Genomic DNA, 20,441 nt, shown 5'->3' with positions numbered 1-20,441 from the left:
TAAAGACTCGGGACTTGACTTGACTTGAGACACGATGACTTGAATGACTTGAGTGTTAATCACATCATGTTTTCAGTTTAAATATAAAATATATAAATTATTTTAAAAAATAAAGTCGACCCAGCTGGAGCGCAGGCTGAGAATGGTGTTGTCATGACTGAATCACGACACTATCATTCGTCATGCCCTCTCGTACGTACACGCACACCATGCCCACTTAGATCAGATATCAACATGTCAGCCGGAGGGGTACGGAGGGTCATCGCTTTTGGCTTCAACAAGATTGCAAAAGACGAACAGTGCTTTGCAAGACATGCAACATTGAAATCACAAGCAGCCAGAAGGCAACCTCCAATTTTGGTCGTCATTTAAAGAGCCATTATGCCCAGTAAGTGCTTGTCATTTTGTTAATATCTGGTTAGTTGGTAGTTAGCTAATGTAATAATAGCTAATGTAGCCCTCATCATACTGTGTTGGGGACAAATGTGGGCAAAATAATTTTGATTTATTTTTTTAAATACTTATTTTTATTTTTGAATAATTCTTTTTCAAGTTTGCCACCTGAACACACACACAGAGAAAAATTACTTGATTCTACAATGTTAGGGGCGGTTCACGTCGCGTCTTTTGCGCGCTCAAGTTCGTTATTTCAAATTTAGGCGCGCGAACGGAAGAGATGCGACGCACTCGTTTTTTCTGGGCACATGTTTGGGAGAGAGAGAGAGAGAGAGAGAGAGAGAGAGAGAGAGAGAGAGAGAGAGAGAGAGGGGAGAAATGTAACAAAGTTTAATGTTGTACGTAAACTGTGTTTGAGAGAGAGGGAGGTGTTCAGAGAGGAGGGGTCTGTTGGATGTTAAGCTGTTATTTGTTTCATGGACTCAATGTGGAAAATTTCAAACACGGTTGGCAGAAGTGAAAAATAAATAATTTATGAAGTTACAATTTTGTTTGATTCCATGATGTATTTTACTGAACATGAGTATTTACAATGAAAAATCCAAATTATTGTAATTTACTGATAGTTAGTTACTGTATATCTTGTCACTTTATTAAGATCAAATTCTGCAGGTAAAATTACAATAAGGTGACTTGACTTGGACTTGACTTGATCTACTACAGGACTTGACTTGACTTGACTTGACATAGCCTGTGACTCGACTTGACTTGACTTGCCCAAGAACAAAAATACTTGGGACTTACTTGAGACTTGAAGGTTCAGACTTGAGACTTACTTGAGACTTGCACATGTGTGACTTGGTCCCATCTCTGGCAGACAGCATATGGCGTATTTTTGAAATATTTCTAAGATGGAAAAATGCTGTGCGGCAGACGTTGGAGATATGACTTTCGAAAGATAAATTGCTGTCAAACACCACACCTAAGTTCTTTAATGTGGAAGATGGCAACACAGTGCAGCCATCTATGGGCAACTTGTAATCTGACATATTTTGTTTTGAGCGATTTGATTTAATAATAAGTATCTCTGTCTTATTAGGGTTTAGTATAAGAAAGTTTTGTGCCATCCAGTCACTTACATCGCTAATACAGTCTGTTAGTTTACAGAGCTGGTGTGTTTCGCTAGGATGAGAGGAGATGTAAAGCTGGGTATCATCTGCATAGCAGTGAAAACTTATGTTATGTTTCCTGATGATGTCTCCTAGAGGTAACATATATAAAGAGAACAGGATAGGACCTAAAACTGATCCCTGCGGTACGGCGTATTTAACCGGGGCGGGACTCTCATTTATAAAAACAAAAAGATGTCTAACTATATGGAAGTCTAACTTTTATTGTCGATTTGTCAAGAAGCAATGTCAAGAAGGGTTGTCTAATGCCTTTCACATTGCCATCACACATAACTTACCTATCAAAATGTATTCGTGTAAATTGATAAAGCACATTATATTAAACATACGTCTTTTTCAAATAAAACCCTGTTGGCATTAGGTGAGCATGCAATCCTACAATTGGAAAAAATAGAAAAAATACAAAATGCTTGCCAGCATACAAACGTACTTGGCCCACACATCTCATTGAATACTGCATAATTTTGCTTAGAAAAGATTTATTTGATTTTATTGACCCAGAACATGTTTTTTGACGCAAAAATGGTTTAAAACAGCCGAGCATTTTTTGTTGAAACAACCCAGGATAGGTCAAATTACAACCCATTGGGTTGGACTCGTCTCTTTAAAAAAAATAATAATTTAAAAGTGTAGGAAATAAAATGTATGTTGTTTTAAAACACAAACATTATCCATTGTTATTGCATCTTCATGTGTTTAGACCTGTATTCTGCATAGACATTGTACTCCATGTTTTTTTCTGTGTTTTAGATTGACTCCTTTGTTGACAGTGTTAATGAAAATACTTGTGGAGTTGGGGTTCAGGTTTGATAAGAGACTCTTTGCCTATGGATGCAAATATTCAAGAGCACGCAGGCAGCAGTATACTGTGGCTAATTTCTCAATTGCCACTTGGAAGTCTTGTAGAATGGTTGCAGAAGGGCAAAATATAAATGTTTTAGATTTGTTCACTGCTCTAGTTGAATCTAGAGTAGGAGGTGGAGCACAGATTCTTCCAGATGATTTCAAATGGTGTGTAAATGGAGCTTTAGTGTCACTTTGTGAAGATGGGGATATAATCTTTAACTGGTGATGGTTTTTAGATAATTCTGTTTCTTTTGGATAATTCTGATTTAATTTAGGACTGTTTTTTGTTTATTTAATTCATATATTTTCTATATATGTCTTTCCTAAATGTTCCAATTTTTGTATACATTTATTTATATGTTCTGAACCTATTGCAATGTGGTTGCTTTGAGGCATAGTGTTTCTCAAATAGTTTAATAAAGTGTGTTAAATGTCAAGTTTCTCTCTCTTTCTCTCTCTCTCTCACCTGCACTACATAAAGCTCATGAACTTTAATGGTCTAAGTTTTGAGTCATCTGCACTTACATCATATTTTTATTGACTATCTTGTTGTTCCCAGAAGTAGTGAACATTTCCCTCAGCTCGGCTGGTCATGCATAGCAAAATGCTGAGAAAAGCGTCTGTGGCTTTGGCAACCTCCTCAGATTCGGTTATTCAAGTCAAACTGAACAGTAGGCTATTTAAGGACAGAACGTAAGGAGGACATGTGTTTGAATGCTTCACAATGACAACGGCAAGTACTTCATTTTACATTTCTTCATGTAAAATCTTTAAAGGTTTCTGGACTGATGAGCTGTTTGTGAAAAGTGTACTGTTGCTACATGTAAAAGAAGGACACAAACTTTATTAAAAATCACATTTGCCATATGTGGATTGTGTTTGTGCTGAGACAATCGCAAAGAGTGAAAAGCTTTAGCTCAAGGTTTTACAGTATCACAGAGTTCATGCGTGTCTTTTTTAGATTAACTACAGGAAAGAGTGAATCAGCACAGGCAAAGCTGCCAGGGATCCTCTTTCTATTATTCAAGGATTACGATTACCAACTCAACATGCTCATACTGAATCCATAGATGACTTCTTTTATTACTTCCAGTCATTAATCCACAAGCTATGTAAGGTACATAACAAAATGATGATCTAGCTGACAATGAAAACTATGAATACTTGTTCATGCTTAGGCTAAAGTATTTTTACAGTTGATATATAACATATGATATATAACATTTATCAATGAACTGTTTGCTTTGTGGAAAAAGGTGAGAAAGAAAGGCGATCTTGAACTGGCTCTGACATGCTGATGAAATGTGGACACACCCTGCTGTTAGTCAGGAGAGAAAATGGACGACAGCTGCCTGCTTTCGGAATCAGGCAGAATAAATAACGGTCGCTAGCGGCACGTCACCTCCGGCCAGTTTTGTTGCATAATAAGAAACTCAAGCATACTTTCAGACTCTGGAGGAAGAAGTCAGCCAATTCAAGAAACAACATTGAAGCACTGCTTAGGACTTTGCGGTTGTCTACTTCATCAAACTGGAACACTTCTTGGTTAAAATGCTAAACACGAGTCAGTAACAAGGTAAAACTTTCTACTTTGTTTATAACAACATGGCAACAGAGACAGAAGAAGAAACAGTACAGTGAGCTCTAAAAGTTTTTTGTGAGCATCTTGAGTCAGGAAATCTGACTGTTTGAAAGTGTTAACACAGAGTAAATATTTCTTTTCACTGTACCTTATAACTTCTCTTTGTTAAATACATGAAAGAACAAGATTTCCATAGTGCTCTCAGATGTTTAAACACTAACATGTGTTAACACTGTGCTAACCACATTTCTCTGGACATTGTTGTTTCCATCAGGTGGCTGAGGCAACAGCTCAAACAACATCACAATGTACAGATTGGGCTGCACTAGAGACCATCAGAGGTCGGTTTCAATGTCCGCTTCGCATTTTGCATCGGACGCGTAACCCAACACATCACCACTCCTTTTCATGCTTCATGGTGGGTTGTAATTCTTACTTTTCCATGGAGATCAGCTTTCATTTCAAACCTATGTGGACTGGATTTTAAGGCATCTTACATGTAGCGCTTAGCAAGGCTGTTCCCTAATATAAGCAGCATAAATGCAATAAATTCTTCAATCAAATTTTAAAGCAGTGTTGCATTTCCAGATCCACAGAAAAAAATCATCCAAGATTGTGAATCGCTACATTGCGTGAGCTCAGCATACTTATAATTCATTCAATACTCAAAACTACTCTGTTACAAATAAAATGTACTATTTTATCCATTGTTAAGCTGTGTGCAAACAACCATCAACTTTGTCGCAACTATCACTGCAACAACAAAACACTTCGGTCACTTCCTGTCAGCCAGAACCTCTGGGTTGCAAACATGTCTGACTCCCTAATCACTGTCACTAATTGATCTTTTTAACAGTGTACGTCAGCTGTAGGCATCTATGTGATGTTTTGGAACGAGCCGCTGTCATTGCGAATCGGCACTGAATCTTTCTTTTCTTATTCTTAAACGCAGGTCTCAAAGGAATCTCTTTCAGAGATGATTCTGTGTGGTCAGATGGGTTTTGCAGTTTTGTACTGCATACTGTGGTTCACCACACCTGTCTTTCTGCGCTCCGAATTCAAGGTGGCATACGTCACAGAGCACAGCGTCTACATGTGCACGTGTGTGCAGGATTTGGCCTTCTGTGAAGAAATGAACTCCAGTGAATGTAACAACTGCAGGGACCATTCATCTGTGCTGCAGAGCCCCAGCCCGGTCCAAAAGAAACGCCTTACAGTATGGTACACCTCACCGCTTGAGGTGGCCCTTCTTCTGAACAACTCAGAGGTCAGGCACTTGACACTGGTCCAGTGTAGGCCCGCTAATGATCAGCCTATTTCATTTGACTACTTTGCAGTTCAGCGCCTGGAGAGGCTTACGGTCTCCTACCCATTCTGGAAGCCTGACCGGAGTTATGATGTGATTATAGGCAAGGAGAGGGGCGCTCCGTACCACGAGGAGGCCCGAATCGCCATCATTCACACTTCTGTGTTGACTGGAAAAACTGAACTGAAGTCGTACACAGTCCAAACCGAAGTGGATCGCACTGGTTTGACGTCCTTCCCAAATATTTTTATGTCTCATAATGGGCTTTTAGAAATGTCCAGGATATTTATCACTTTCCTGTACTAAAGGGGTGTACTAAAATCAACTTTAAAAGTTTTTCAGTTTTGTCACACACATGCAGATATAGCCTTTGCCAGCAGGCTTGTTCACAATTCAGAATTGAATTGAGAATGACTCCTGAATTACAATTCAATTCAAAAACAGGATCTAGAATTACAATTCGAATTTGAATTAAAGGAAGCAGAATCGCAAAGAAATTCATATACATATTATACAGTAAGTGAACTGTTAAAAATGTATTATTTGTCAGATATGATTGCATTACATATTCTATCAATTATATTAGTTTGAACTACTTGTACAGATTACATTAACAGGAAATGTTTTTCCCCAGCAATTAATGTTAGAAACTCTAGTCACATAACAAATAATTAAGTTTATGGAACACAATGGAACATGACTTCATTTCCCAGAATGCTTTACTTTAACCAAGTTTTTAAAATGGTTGCCAAACAATTTTCCAAAGTAACTTTCCTAACACTGAATTTATGTGAGATTCTTTCTGTTGTGTGACGGTGAAATTTCTTTGAATTGCCATGAATTTAATTCCACTTCCTGTCATTCCAATCCCAAATTCAACTTCCTATAGGGCGGAGTCAATTCAATCCAATTTCATGAATTGAAACAAGCCCAATTCTGAAATTCTAAATAGTGCACAAGCCTGTTTGCCATTTGTTGCCATTATTATTTCACAAATATCCATTATATCCATTATACATATTCTGTAATGTACATAATACATTTGCAACAGAAATAAAGTATTTAACTGCTGTATACAAGTACAAACTATAGATTTTATAGCATGTGCAAAGACAAAGACAAAAATATGTCGTTAAGAATCTCTAGTTTCCCAAATCTTAATACGAAAAAGGTCAACTTAAAAGTAACTCCATCTGGTCATCATATATACAATCTTAGTAAGATTAAAGTCTAAAATTTGCTTTAATATCGAACAAGAATGACAAACAGTAGATACAGTATACTGCAATTATGTAAGCATTTTATAACCAAGAGACTACATAAAAGCAACTTTGTTAACAGCAATAGGAAAACATAGTAGAAAAAGATAATTCTTCAAATAATGAAAAACAAAAATAATCACCACAATATTTAGTATTTTTTTATTGAATGTTCTCAAACTAGTATTAACAAAGATGCTAGCAGACAGACTTATTACCCTTATTTCTTTAACAATAAAGTGAGAATTACTGTAACCACAGAACGAATCAAAGCTGTTTAAACGCATGCTTTGCTTTAACTACTAGACTGTTGTATATTGTAGGTACTTTGGTGCAATAAAGATCTTTGCTTAGGGTTCAAAAGAACAATTTCTTCATGAACAAATCTATCCAAGGTTGGTGTACAATCCAAGTACCAGAGAGAGGAGAAAGAGATGGGATAGTGCTGGTGGTGGTGGAGGAATTTTGTGGAGGTGGGGAAAAGTGGAATCGGAGAAGGTTGGATCCTGAAGGAGGAGCACTGATGTGGAATGTTTGTGGTTACCAGGGAGAAGGTGGAGGAAAAGCAGGTGGGTGGGCCTGGAAGTAATGGTATAAAAGAAGAATGAAGAATGTGATCATCTACAATGCTATCTTTTAATTTCACTCATCTCAGTATCTAAACTGCAGAATGCATCACTGTTAAGTGATATTAAACATACAAGTTTTGATTGTTTCACAGTGCCAAGCAATCATACAACAACATCTATGATTGGTTTAGATAGTTTTAGGGTATATGTTCTGCCATCTCATTTTCATAATAATTCTGAGACTGCTGGGATGTTGTTGACTGTATCAGCATTTTTACTACAGTAAGCGTTATTGGAAATAAAAAACTGATCAAAATGAAAATTGGTTTAATCTTAAAATGAGGATAAACAAGCTTTTAACAAGTGTTAAATAAAGTGATGGCTTGGCATTTAGACACTGTCAAAAAGATCTGGTAAAGTTTCTTAGTATTGGAAAGAAATATGTGTTAGTTTGTATGAACATGTAAAGTTGAAGCACATGGGTTACACAAGACTCTCCTGTCAATTATTAACAAAAAGTGAGATTCCAGTAAGCATCATAGACAAAACAGAGACCCTGCATTAACAGCTGAATCAATGTACTACTATTTGCTGTACTGGACCAGACCATAAACACACAAACACAAGTGAACATAAATCTGTGCTTCTTACAATACTTTATATGGATTATTTATTGTCATAAAGAATTGTAAAAAAAGTCATCTCAAGCACAACTTTGGCATTTTTTAATTGTGACATCTATCATTAAAAAAAATAGAAACATTGTTTTCAGATCACATCAGAAGTGTATAAGGGTTAACTGTCTAACTGTCTCATATGTGTGAATTTGAAATACATCAGTTTATTTTCAATGGTACTGTGATGGTACAGCCATCAAATCTCTTCAGACTCTTAGTTTAGTTTTTCTTTCAGACACAAGGTGTCAGTAATGCTCCACATTCATTTCATGCATTTCTCTTCTCGTGAGCGCTCACAGCCCAGAGCAGATGGGATCTCTGTAAAGAAAGTCAGTGAAAACATGATGGAGTGATACAGTATATGACACTGAGGTGAAATATGGTTGGTTAATACAGTTAGGTTCAGTTAAGACAGTAGTAGTTACAAATTAATGTAAAAATAGATTCAGTAATGGGAAGCGGAGCACAACGTAGCCCTAACGCTTTTTGGTTTTGGCTCCATCATTTAAAACATATTAGAAAAGTTAGATTAATAATTTTTTTAAGCAATTAACACACACATATCTCTGCTACAAATGAACACTTAAACTTTGTTTGTGGGACCTACTGTTATCATACAATTACAACGAAAGTGACAGGAGTGCAAATGTTACAATTTACCCATAGGTGAGGTTCATTGTAACAAACCTTCTGTATATGTAACACCTGCTAGAAACACAAATAATTCTGTCTATATACTAAAAGTGGCCATTGTTTGTACTGTCTATAATACATCCATATTCACAAACCCATCCATCCATGATCCTTTATCTTCCTCTATTATGGAATCAATACATATAGATATATATATACAACCGCAGAAAAAATGCAATTGTCTTTTTCAGTTTTTTTTTTATTTACTATTTATAAGTATGATGTTTTGTTTGCATTTATTTACTAAAACTGAAATGGGAATTTTTTTTTACAATCGTTAGGACTGCAGAAAAAACAAGTTTAAATTCATTTCTCAACAGCACAATACTAATGTTTTACATTTTATACAAATTCAAAAGTGAATATTTGATGGAATAACCCTCACTTTTACTGACATCTTTCATGGGTCTTGTAATGCTCTCAGTCTTTTATATTTGCTATGACTTTATGTCACTCCTGAGGTTTGCTAATGTTGACATTCAACAGAGACTGGACTAAAACGGTCTTAATACATCTAGAAATGATGATTAAAGTCAAAACTGGAGTGGTCTCTTCATTTTTTTCTGTGGGCTGTATTTGGACCAACGTCAAGGGATGCACGAAAAGACAAAGAAATAATAATAAATCATAATTGTGAGTTACTTCCCCTGATATTGTATTAGTAGTTATCATTTTAATGAATAGTATTTACATCATTTTTATTTTATTATCATTGTAAGTTGCAAACATGTGTGGTGTTACATTTTAGGTAAGAAGGCAGTGATTAAAGTTACAATAAAATTGAAATTAAAACCATTATTTTTATTTTATTTTTACAAATGATTTATCTGTAAGCTTCATTATTTAAAAAGAAAATGAATGTGCCCTCATAATCTTATAATCTTAAAAAAATTTCCTCCCCTCCTCAAAACAATCTAATTTACACACCAAAGTCAAAAATATATTTTCAACCTTTTTGACTAATTACTTGATTTTTCAATTGTTGTGATTACTTAGTAAAGATTTGAATTGATATTTTTTTATCAACCTAGTAAAATAGACATGAGTAGAACTACAAAATATTATATATTCACTATGCAAATTTTCACAAAGATACACAAATATTTGCATGACAAATATAAAAAAATATTTGAATGACAAATGGACTTTCTTAAACATATCTGTAGTCTGGAAGTTTTAGTTTACCTCAAAATGAAAATTAGCCCATATTTTACTCACACTCAAGTGGTCCTATGTGTGTATTACTTTCGTCTTTCAGTCAAACACAGTCAGAGTTTTATTAAATAATACACTGGGCTCTTTGTAATGGAGTTGGATAGTGCCCCATTTTAAAGCTCCAAAAATTGCAAAAACTAATGACTTCAACTCATGAACACACGTAAGGCTGCAGTTTATAAAGTTTGAAATATAAATGTTTCCTTATAAAAACCAATTGCTTCACTTCAGAAGACATTTAATAACTGCAGTGCTCAGCATAAAAGACTGCCCGATGGCTTGAAGTGTGAGAGACTCGGGCCAGTGCTTCGTCCTCAGTCACTAAAATATATTTTCTGCCTGTGGTCGATTGTCTGTATGTATTCTTATGCAATGTTACCATTGAGACAGACACACATTTTAAGTTTTGAGAAAGTTAACTTCACAGCAATGTCATGCGGTTTCTCCTACCTTATTGGTTGTTGTGGACACTGTTGCATGTGTTGCGTGTTACATCAGTTGGTAAAGCAAAGAGACATTAATGGTGGCGGCGCCCCATAATTATGAGGCCAAACGAAAACATAATTATTTAACATCTTGGAAGCAGAAATTTATTCGGGTAAAACACAAAGAAATAAAACCATGCAATGTTTGCCGTCAGTTTCCAAGTAAAGCAGTCAAGTCAGGAAGCAACTTCCATAAACAAAACCTTGAAAAAAAGCCGACAGCACATAGTGTGCATGGTGTCTAAAAGAGTTGCCCATAACCCTTCATCCGGTCCAGTGAACTTAATAGCAAGACGTATGAATGAAGAGAATTTTAAGCGCATTGAGACATATCAACACAGCATATTAATAACACTCTTTTATTTTATATTGCTTTGTTATCTTCCTTACAACAAGATTCCTTTGATATGAGTTTCTCATTCTGTGCACAGTTAATCCTGATATAGCTGAAACTATTGACACTGATTAGAGCTTATTTAAAATGTCTTAACAAATAAGGAATAAAATGTACATGTATACAATTATATTTTAGCTTTGAATTAATCTATATGTGACACTGAAATCATTTTTTGGTGAGGCCGGTGAAAATTTTGGCAGGGCAAGTTAAATCCTGGGCCAGTATACATTTTTTTTTGCCTTGTTCCCTGAACTGTATACATTTTTGATGGATAAGCTGTAAAAATGGGGCACTATCCAATGTCATGCTATTTTTAGTTTTGAGTGAACCATTTCTTAAAAAAAAACTGTAAGAAAGAATCTTCTTGTTTTTGAAACAAACTCACCGTTTTTATTCCCAAAATCAAATTTGATCTACATCAACAATCAAACATTTTCAAACTACATTCTGATAGAGCGTAAATGAAGAAATTGTTATACAGATAAAGGTCAAAAGGTCAGGGTGAGACGAATCAGATGTTTTTTATGGCAACAGATGTTTGTATTTACAGTTAATAATCTACCCCGGGAATTGTTTCGCGACTCAAAAACAGACATCTCGCAATTAATAGAGACCAATTAGCGACATGCAAAACTAGAAAAAAATCAGACAATTGGAGGCTCAACTCCTCCCCACACATGCACACACATGTTGTTTTGCATCTCAAAAACATCTAGCGTATGGATATCAAACAACACTGCACCTGCTGAAAGATTAGCCAGTAGATGAGAAATGACAAATGAAGTCTGTTTCGCGCTGATTGCCGGGGAAGCTCTAGTTGATATCGCTGACCCCGCTAATGGGTGCCAACCAGTCGAATGGGGGCGTGTACCCACGGTGCTTCAAACCGAACCCGCGCGCACGCCTTTCCTTTATTTCTTCATTCTGCGTTTTTGCACGAAAGCCTGGGAAGTCAATAAAAAGCAGCCTTTGATCTCCTCTACGGCAGTTTACCACTAAAACATTTTTATAATCAGCCTTTATTGTTCATTCGCTCCTTGTGGGAGACGCACCCATGTTCATTTTTTAAAAGGGCAAATCAGCCATAATTCAGTTTATAAACTGCGGCACGGCCGGCGCATGCACGGATGAATATTCATGAGGCTTTCTCAAGCTGCCACCGCACAGTGATTCATTAGGCATATGTAAATATCACTCACTTTAATTGCCCCTAAACTGACTCAACATAATGTTGTCATTAGCAAATTATTACTTATTTGTCAAACTAATCGTACAGTATGGCACGGATGCGGTGGATCTTTACATATATGATTACAATTATAAACCTCTTTCTCAGAGGCCGCCCGCATGATGTGTGCCGCTGCTGTGATGGATTGTGGGTAAAGTCTGGGTGGGCGATAACGAGTGAAGTTAGCGAGACGGTTTAGATGCATGTGCAAACAATTAAACAAACAAATGCTTTTGTGAATCTGAGCCCATGGTTTTGTCTACAAACCCAGACATCATCTCTGTTTTTCACTTCCTGTCACTGGCAGGAAGTTAAAAAAACCGTGATGATTGTTATGGTGCAGGTCTTATACAGGATATTATGGTGGCACTTCTTCAGGGGAATTGTTGTCGTAGACACAAAATTTTATTCATGTTGAAAGAAAACAGGTAAATGAAAAACATAAATGTTTGATTATTATTGATGAAAAATGAAATAAGAATATTAACATTCTCTCTTTATGAAACACTACATATAGAAACACTGACACGGTGTTTTAATTTCAATATACGTTATGATTGTTATATTCTTAATAGGGCCGGGACTTTAACGCGTTAATTAAGATTAATTAATTACACAAAAAATAACGCGTTAAACATTTTTTACGCATTTTAATCACACTTATTTTTGCACAGCGGAACATTTCTCATTGGATGAGTTTCGGCGGACCGATTATACTGGAGCACCAACTAGCGTTCATGACTTCAGACAACAACAAACCACAGTGAACATGAACGGAGAAGCTGATGAGATCGCTTTGGTTGGCCCCGTGGATGGGAAATTCTTTTATAAAAAACGAACGGATGGAAGCGTCGATAAGAGCATGGTTGTGTGTAAGCTATGCAACAAGGAATTCACATCACCCGCAGCACATCGAGCCTCAAGTATCATCTCAATGCAAAACATAAAGCAGCTAGCGTGGACGTTAGCCTGACTCCGGGTACAACGACTTGGTTGAACAAAAATAAACAATATTTTGTTGCTTAAGCTTATGTATTCAGTCATTATTCATGGTATACTGAAAATCCATGTGAAAAAATAACTTCTCAATGTGCTCAGGTCAAATATTTATATGTGATTAAAATGTGATTAATTTCGATTAATTAATTACAAAGCCTCTAATTAATTAGATTAATTTTTTTAATCGAGTCCCGGCCCTAATTCTTAAATGTTTTCTAAATCTAAAAACTGAGTGTTCGTTAAAAAATACATTAAGAATAATGCAAATAATATAAATAATAATAATATGAATAATAATAATGGCGATCATGATGATGCTGTTGCTGATGATGATAATAATAATAAAAACTAAATAATAATAATGTGGATGACATCACCATTTCTAAAAAAATATTGTAATGTAAGCTTAAAATAATGTACAACTTCTTTACTATTTTCTAATGTGTAAAAATTTATTTAAAAATGTATTTAAAAAATATAAATTGGTAATGAAATGATTTGATTAATTGCCTTTGATTTCTACATACATTTCTACTTTTTCATTCATAATGTACATCCATAATGTATACACCTTTATTTATGGGATTTTTCAACATGTTAATAAATATTGTTGTTTATGAAAATATAACATTTGTATTTTGCTCTAATAATAATAATAATAATAATAAATGCAAATAGTGACTATGATTACATCACAATTTAAGTGTGGTTTATTTACTAAAGTTTTTTTTTTGCACATGTACTGCAGTGTTTTAAAGATTTGGACTGACTCAATAAAGACTTACAGTAGCCTAAACCTTGACCATATAAACTGCATGTGTGACACATTTCAAAACACACTTGCTTTAGGGTGCGCCGCAGGCCGTACTACACCTCCCTTTCCATCCGTAACTCTCTCTGCCTCGTCCATACAGTTTATTTACTTTTTACAGCCTTACTGTTAAGCTGTTCAGAGTTCTTTATGGGGCCAGTTGTGCTCGGTACAACAAACATGACAAAACAGAGCCTGGAAAAAACTAAGCGAATGGCTGGAGTGAGTGAGAGAGGCTGGAAAGCTAATAAAGTAATGTGATAGATGGGCCTTTCTCCCCAAAGACTTCCACACCATGTAAATTGGCCCAGACAATGCATTATGGATAAGGCGTTTGAGATTATAGCTTGTTAATGTGTTCCCCCTCCCTCTCTGCTCTTGGCTCTCTCTGCTAGTGTGCAGGCAGGGACATGGCCACCTCATTGTCAGGGCATGTGGGTCTTTAGGTGCAGATGGGGAGGTATAGGGGGGTCCTACACTGCAATCTGCCAGGCACTACAGCAGCAGAATCTCCACGTTATTTGGTGGATACGTGTGTGTGTGTGTGTGTGTTTTCGGGTAAAGGCCGAGCTGACAAGCAGTCAGCGGGGGACAGGACTACAGCCATATGCCTCTGCATCACACCCCCCTCCCTCCAGAAGGGCCAGTGAGATCCATGATGTAGCCCTGGTGTCCTCAGAGACCGCAGACCATCTGCTTAAGGGTGAGGCTTTCTTTCGGCCCGCCGTGGGTGTGAAGTGGGATTTTGGATGCTCAGGCCTCCATAAAGAATGGATGGATGGTGTCTTAAAGATTACAGTGGGTCACATGCATCATTGTCTTTCTAATGGTCCTGGAGAAGATTACAGGACGATCAGAGCCCTGTACAGAAAGTGCACCTGGGTCATCTGTGCTGCATTCATAAATGCGAGATGTCCTTGTACAAGAATCAAAACATTAAAGATGATTCAGCTCCTCGTAGCAAGCACACCTTAAAACTCAGAAGTGATTGACAAATGACCTGTTGCCATTTAAAGATGCTTAGATCAATGACTTCTGTCATTCATGAGAAACATTTAGATTCATGCCGAGTTGCCGATAGACAGTGAACGATTTTTTTGAAAATTGTGTGATTCACTCTCTCATGAGTTCGATGAGCAAATTTCATTTTTCAAGTTTAACCTATGAAAAAACACCAAGAGCATGAAAGTTTCAGTAGTAAATACTTTTCAAATTCCCTCATATCTTGTGTAATAAAACATTTATATCGTCTACCATACTTGAAATATTTGCACTAAAAAGCGCACACAATGTTTTCTAAATGCGTATCTTGAACGTGAGCAATTAAAAGTTGGTTTTGAGCTTGTTAAAGTTTCAAACTCATTCTCATAAACCGTTATTAATATGATGACTGTTAGAGTCGCCTGACACTCGCAGCTAACGCTCAGGCTGTGCTGATTTGAAGAAATCGCTGTGCCATATGCTAGGAAAGCCAGACACCTTCATTTGCCCAAACAACCTTCCTGCAGGTCTTAACGACGACATCATTTCGGCTTGTTTATCTAATGCGTCTGTTAATGTAATTTATTGCAATGCTTCGCGCCTCTCGTCGCACCAGCGCGTGCTAAGGAGAAGGGCGTAAGATATGCTAATGCTTTTGTCAGCCTAACTTTGCCGCAGTAAAAGGAAACATTTGCATTTGATAGAGCGCGTAATAAAGTGAGCATTAGCATTTTAAATGTGTACAAATAAAAAGATGGAGATAGTAAGCGAATCGGGTTGTTGGCAAGTTAAATACATAGCTACGTTTCATAATGGTTTTGAACAGTGACATTAAACAGCAGGATGAACTTTCATTTATGGACACCTACAGCTTGAGACTCACTGTAACGTCGGCTCTAATCCAGTTAAAACTGCTGAGCTTCACCCCAGTTGACCTACACTACACCTATGACATCTTCATCCTTAGCTTTAGCAATCTCAGAAATGCATGTTTATTGCCAGTCAACAACAATTAGGTTGCTTAACCATAGGCTTGGTTTGCTGGTTTTGCACAATATAGTTGGAGAAATAAAGAAAACTAATGGTTGGGCAGCTGGTCTCTCATGCACACAGCTGTTAGACACACACTACATTTCTCCATAACTCATCACAGCCGGCTCAGTTTCAGTGACATTACAAAATAAAGTCTGAACAGATGACCACAGACAGACAACTCTAATTTAGTTTGGTTTAATTGGTAAAATGCTCAGTTTAGAAATGAAAGTCTCAGTCTTTTTTATTAAAAACAGAGGAGAAAATTTAATTGATGCCCTTTTGTTATGTCGCTGTTAGCCAACCATAGAAATTTTGGGTATTTTTTTGTATATTCGCAAAAAAAAAAAAGATTTAATAGAAATACAATTTTTGTGCTTGTCGATTCTGACTACAGTATCATTCTGTATAATTATAGCTATTTTTAAATTAGCCGAAAAGCTTAACATTTGTAGATTTAGTTTTTTTATTGAGCAAAGGATGTGTGTGTGTTATGTTGGGTGGTTGTGGCATGCTGTCCGTTCCACCCTCATCCTGTTACTATGGAAATAAGGCTGCCATGACAGGTGGTCTTACAACCAGTACAATTAAGTTCCTCCATTAGCTGATTGGCTGATAAAACATGCAAAGGCACTAGACGCGTGCAGACCCGGGATTGGGAGACACCCTGTATGCAGCTGCATATGAGAGGGTTGGAGAGCGTTGGGTGCTCCTCAATATCTCTAAATTACCCTACTAGGTCGTCTGCTTTTAAAAGGTCCTCTTCTTCCAGCACTAAACTATGGCATTTGTAGGAGAAGAGTCTTGATGGCTCTTTCAGGGCTCTAGCATACACAGGCATTGTTGGGCGCTGCATGTGAACTCTTTAAGATTACCTTAACTTCATAGAATTAAAAGTATTGATGCAAACCGTATTCTTAAATTGCATGGAGAATTTTGGATGGTTTGGACAATCTTAAACAATTTTTAAAAAGATTCTTGTTTAATGATTATTTAAATGAAAAAATGTCGCAACTATACAGTATAAAACCAAAATGTGCATTGTGTGAGAAACAGAATAGACTTTTACACAGAATTGCCTTTTTTGTCCTGCAGTTTGGATGTATTATACACTAAGGCATCCTATAGGAGCGTAAACAACGTGCTACAAGCAACGGTAAGTGTTACACAGGACTGGACTTCTCCTTCCTTTTTCTAGGTACGTGCTACAAGCAACGGTAAGTGTTACACAGGACTGGACTTGTCTTCCTCTTCCAGGTATATGCTGTCAGCAAAGGTAAGTGGTACACAAGACTGAACTTTTCTTTCTCTTCCAGGTAAGTGCTTTTTCTAGGTACAGGCTGCAAGCAAGGGTTAGAGTTACACAAGACTAGACTTTCCTTCCTCTTCCAGGTGGGTGCTGTAAGCAAAGGTAAGTGTTACACAGGGCTAGACTTTTCTTCCTCTTCTTAGGTACGTGCTGTAAACAAGGTGAATGTTACACAGGACTGGACTTTTCTTCCTCTTCCAGGTATGTGCTGTAAGCAAAGGTAAGTGTTACACAGGACTGGACTTCTCTTCCTTTTTCTAGGTACAGGCTGTAAGCAAAGGTGAGTGTTACACAAAACTGGACTTTTCTTTCCTTTCCAGATACGTGCTGTAAGCAAAGGTAAGTGATACACAAGGCTGGACTTCTCTTCCTTTTTACTCGAAGGCAGTGGACTTATCAACAAGGAGGTTTTACCCAAAGTGTTTCGACTTAAGGTCTCCAAGGGCAGGGGAAAAGACGTGGAGAACAGCAGTGCAGAGCCGAACGCTTCCCTGATTCTTCCTCCACTCACAGCGTCAGACTTACAGAACAGGGGCGAACCTTTGAAGTGGCTCCACACAAAGGTAATTATTTCCCCGCAGCCATCGGCCCAAATGCCCCTTGGTACAAGTATTAGTCGTAAATCAGTCTACTGACTTCAACCTTCCAAATGCTTCACCACTGCCCGTCCACTCTTCAAGGGAAAAGTATACTCGCTGCACACTCAAAAAAGTCCCACTTTAATAAGGTGCCTCGGTCCACACTCCACCGTTTCCCAACAGCTGACTGTCCTCACGACTCCTTCTGGCCTCGAATGGCTTCTATCAATATAAACACAGCACGACACTGCAAGCTGTAAAGTGTACACACACAAATGAAGACAAGACTCATCCACGGCACTGCGCACACACTCAGTGAATTATGGACAAAGCCAAACACAGCCTGGGCCCGCCGTGTGGTGGTTTGGACGAGGGGATGAGATGAAACGAAGAGGAACGCAGGACTCTGCGATTCAGATGTCCTATGGCTCATGATGTACAGTAAGTGCAGATGACTCGGCTCGCCCACCCTCCCTCTCTGGTGGGGCCGAAAATGCTACGTAGCAACTCACAGCACAGGGTCAGATGATACTTTTTTACATTCACAATATTCACCACCGGCTGTAAGCTTACTCACGTGTGTCTCTACTTCCAGGACAACTCCCCGGCTCGCCCACACTTCTCTCTTCGATGGGGCCGCAACACGTCGTAACACTCAGAACACAAGGTCAGGTAATACTTCAATATCCACAATACACATCACAAACTGGATTGCTACTCACGTATATCTCTGCTTATAGTGACGCTTCCCGGCTCGCCCACGTTTCTCTCTTCTATGGGGCCGCAACACGTCGGAACACTCACAACACAAAAGCAGGTAATATTCTGACATCCACAATACACAACATAGGCTGATATGTTACTCACGTATATCTTCTACTTCCAGAATGGATTCCCGGCTCGCCCACGTTTTCTCTCTTTCTCCAGTGGGGCCGTAATGCTACGGAGCTTCTCACAACACAGTATCAGGTAATACTTTGCTTAATCGTTCCCAATGGGCAGAATTCAGTTTACTCACACTTAATGTGGCTTCCGGCTATGCGCATTGAAAACCGCAACCGTCTTCAACTTAGCCGTCTTGGCAATTCGCTTAGCGATCCTCCTTCACTCCGTTCATCCAACTCCAATTCTTCTGTAGTAGCCACAGCACCACAGCACAACAGCACAGACGAAACACAGCGCAGACAAACTTCCTCAAGGGATCGATGTGGACCAACACACACGGGTCTGCACAGCAGAGACAAGGCACTTTTCAGTGTGGTGCTCCTTTAATGTCCACAGCTCCTTCCTTTTCACCTCATTTGGCTGCCGCACTCTTTCCTTTCGCTTTAAGCGATCCCCAGATCAACGGCGGGCCTTCGGCTCCTCCAAGGAAGGAGCGTGTGGTTTGGTCCGCCCTAGGCGTGAAGGAGCTCACCCCCGAAAAACAACTCTCCTCTTTGTTTCTTTGGACCTTTTTATGTGTCCCGTCTTCACTCCCTCCTCCAATCATGGGTTGCCACATTGATTCACCGCACCTGTTGCTCGTTCACTCATAATTTACGTTGTCAGGGAGACCAGGAAGTAAAAAGGTGTTTTAAAAAAAAATCGGGTGTTTTAAAAAAAAATCGGGCCCTACAATAGTCACCAGGTGACATCTTCATGGTTTATAAAAACATTTTCAGATGAGAGCAAACATCAAGCAGAATGAATGCACCGAGTTTGAGGATAATTAAATAAGTGTTAGTTTAACTTCACACTGCGCTTCAACTCCCAGCTGCACTACCTGAAAACTAATGGCCCTTGACTTGGGTTTACTAATGAGTTCTGCCTCCAAAAGAGAGAGAGAGAGAGAGAGAGAGAGAGAGAGAGAGAGAGAGAGAGAGAGAGAGAGAGAGAGAGAGAGAGAGAGAGAGAGAGAGAGAGAGAGAGAGAGAGAGAGAGAGAGAGAGAGAGATGCTGTAACATGCTATAAGATTTGAAAGACTGGAAACTGGAATCTCGCTTGCTAGTCCATTTACTCCATATTTCAAATTTCTTACATAAATCTCCAACCTTGTCAGCATGCAGCTCCCCTTGTGTCCGGTTCATCTCTTCATGGCCCCCTCAAGGAAACAACATATCCTTCAACCCATATGATTGCTTTGGTCGGTTGTCCATTTCACCAAATACGACCAATAAATGCATTTAGTAAATTAGCGCCTCTACCGGCAGCAGGTGAAACTTAATATATTAGGGTATAAAATTATATTTTGGGGTATCATTTGCTATGATGACATGTACTGGGATAAGATTTTCAATTTAAACCGCCAGGATTAATTGTATTTTATTACACATTACACTATTCAGGCATTTAGGGCAAATAAGGTACCCATTTATTTATTATATGATATAAACACAGCATACAAAACCAGTCACAACAAAAATATACTTAAAATATTCCAAGTATACCGGAATACGTCATGATACGTCACCTATGATTATGAAAAAATAAAGTAATCGCATGGCTTCAATTCGCAAGGTTTGCAACGCGAATGGTTTGTAATGCTTTTATTTATTTTTATAAAATATCATTAAACTTGGGCCCCTCAGGGCCCCCCATGGGGCCGCGGCCCCGAGTTTGAGAACCACTGTCACTGTCATGTAACCACAATTAATAAAGAAAAAATGATCAATTAAAAATAATTTAGGAGATTCCGTATACTGTATTCTTACACATCATCTGATTGCTCTTCCACGAGCATGTTGTTTAGGTAGGGCTCAACCTGTGCAGGGCACATGCACTTTTTGGAGGAGTTTTATTTTATTTATTTATTTTCTTCAGTAAATCAATGCTATTGGTCACCCTTTTCATTGTGTATGTCTGTTTTACAAATATATTTAGCAAATTAAAAGTATAAAAAAATTTT

General features: G+C 37.9%; 1 protein-coding gene across 2 annotated transcripts; it reads left to right on the top strand.

The window, feature by feature from the left end:
• The first annotated feature begins 2,971 nt into the window (after positions 1 to 2,971).
• Positions 2,972 to 6,914, top strand: LOC135731560 (uncharacterized). Of its 2 annotated transcripts, XM_065249663.2 has the most exons (5): positions 2,972 to 3,165; positions 3,394 to 3,549; positions 3,689 to 4,008; positions 4,289 to 4,432; positions 4,967 to 6,914. In XM_065249663.2, the coding sequence occupies exons 4-5, from the start codon at positions 4,430 to 4,432 to the stop codon at positions 5,624 to 5,626; spliced, it is 663 nt and encodes a 220-aa protein (XP_065105735.1). In that variant the 5' UTR covers positions 2,972 to 3,165; positions 3,394 to 3,549; positions 3,689 to 4,008; positions 4,289 to 4,429; the 3' UTR covers positions 5,627 to 6,914. The 2 variants fall into 2 exon arrangements, with proteins under 2 accessions (XP_065105735.1, XP_065105736.1); XM_065249664.2 differs by lacking the exon at positions 3,394 to 3,549.
• Positions 6,915 to 20,441: the final 13,527 nt, after the last annotated feature.

This window comes from Paramisgurnus dabryanus, chromosome 20, assembly GCF_030506205.2.
Source record: "Paramisgurnus dabryanus chromosome 20, PD_genome_1.1, whole genome shotgun sequence".
Taxonomy (NCBI): Eukaryota; Metazoa; Chordata; class Actinopteri; order Cypriniformes; family Cobitidae; genus Paramisgurnus; species Paramisgurnus dabryanus.
This window is presented reverse-complemented; position numbering and strand designations above follow the sequence as displayed.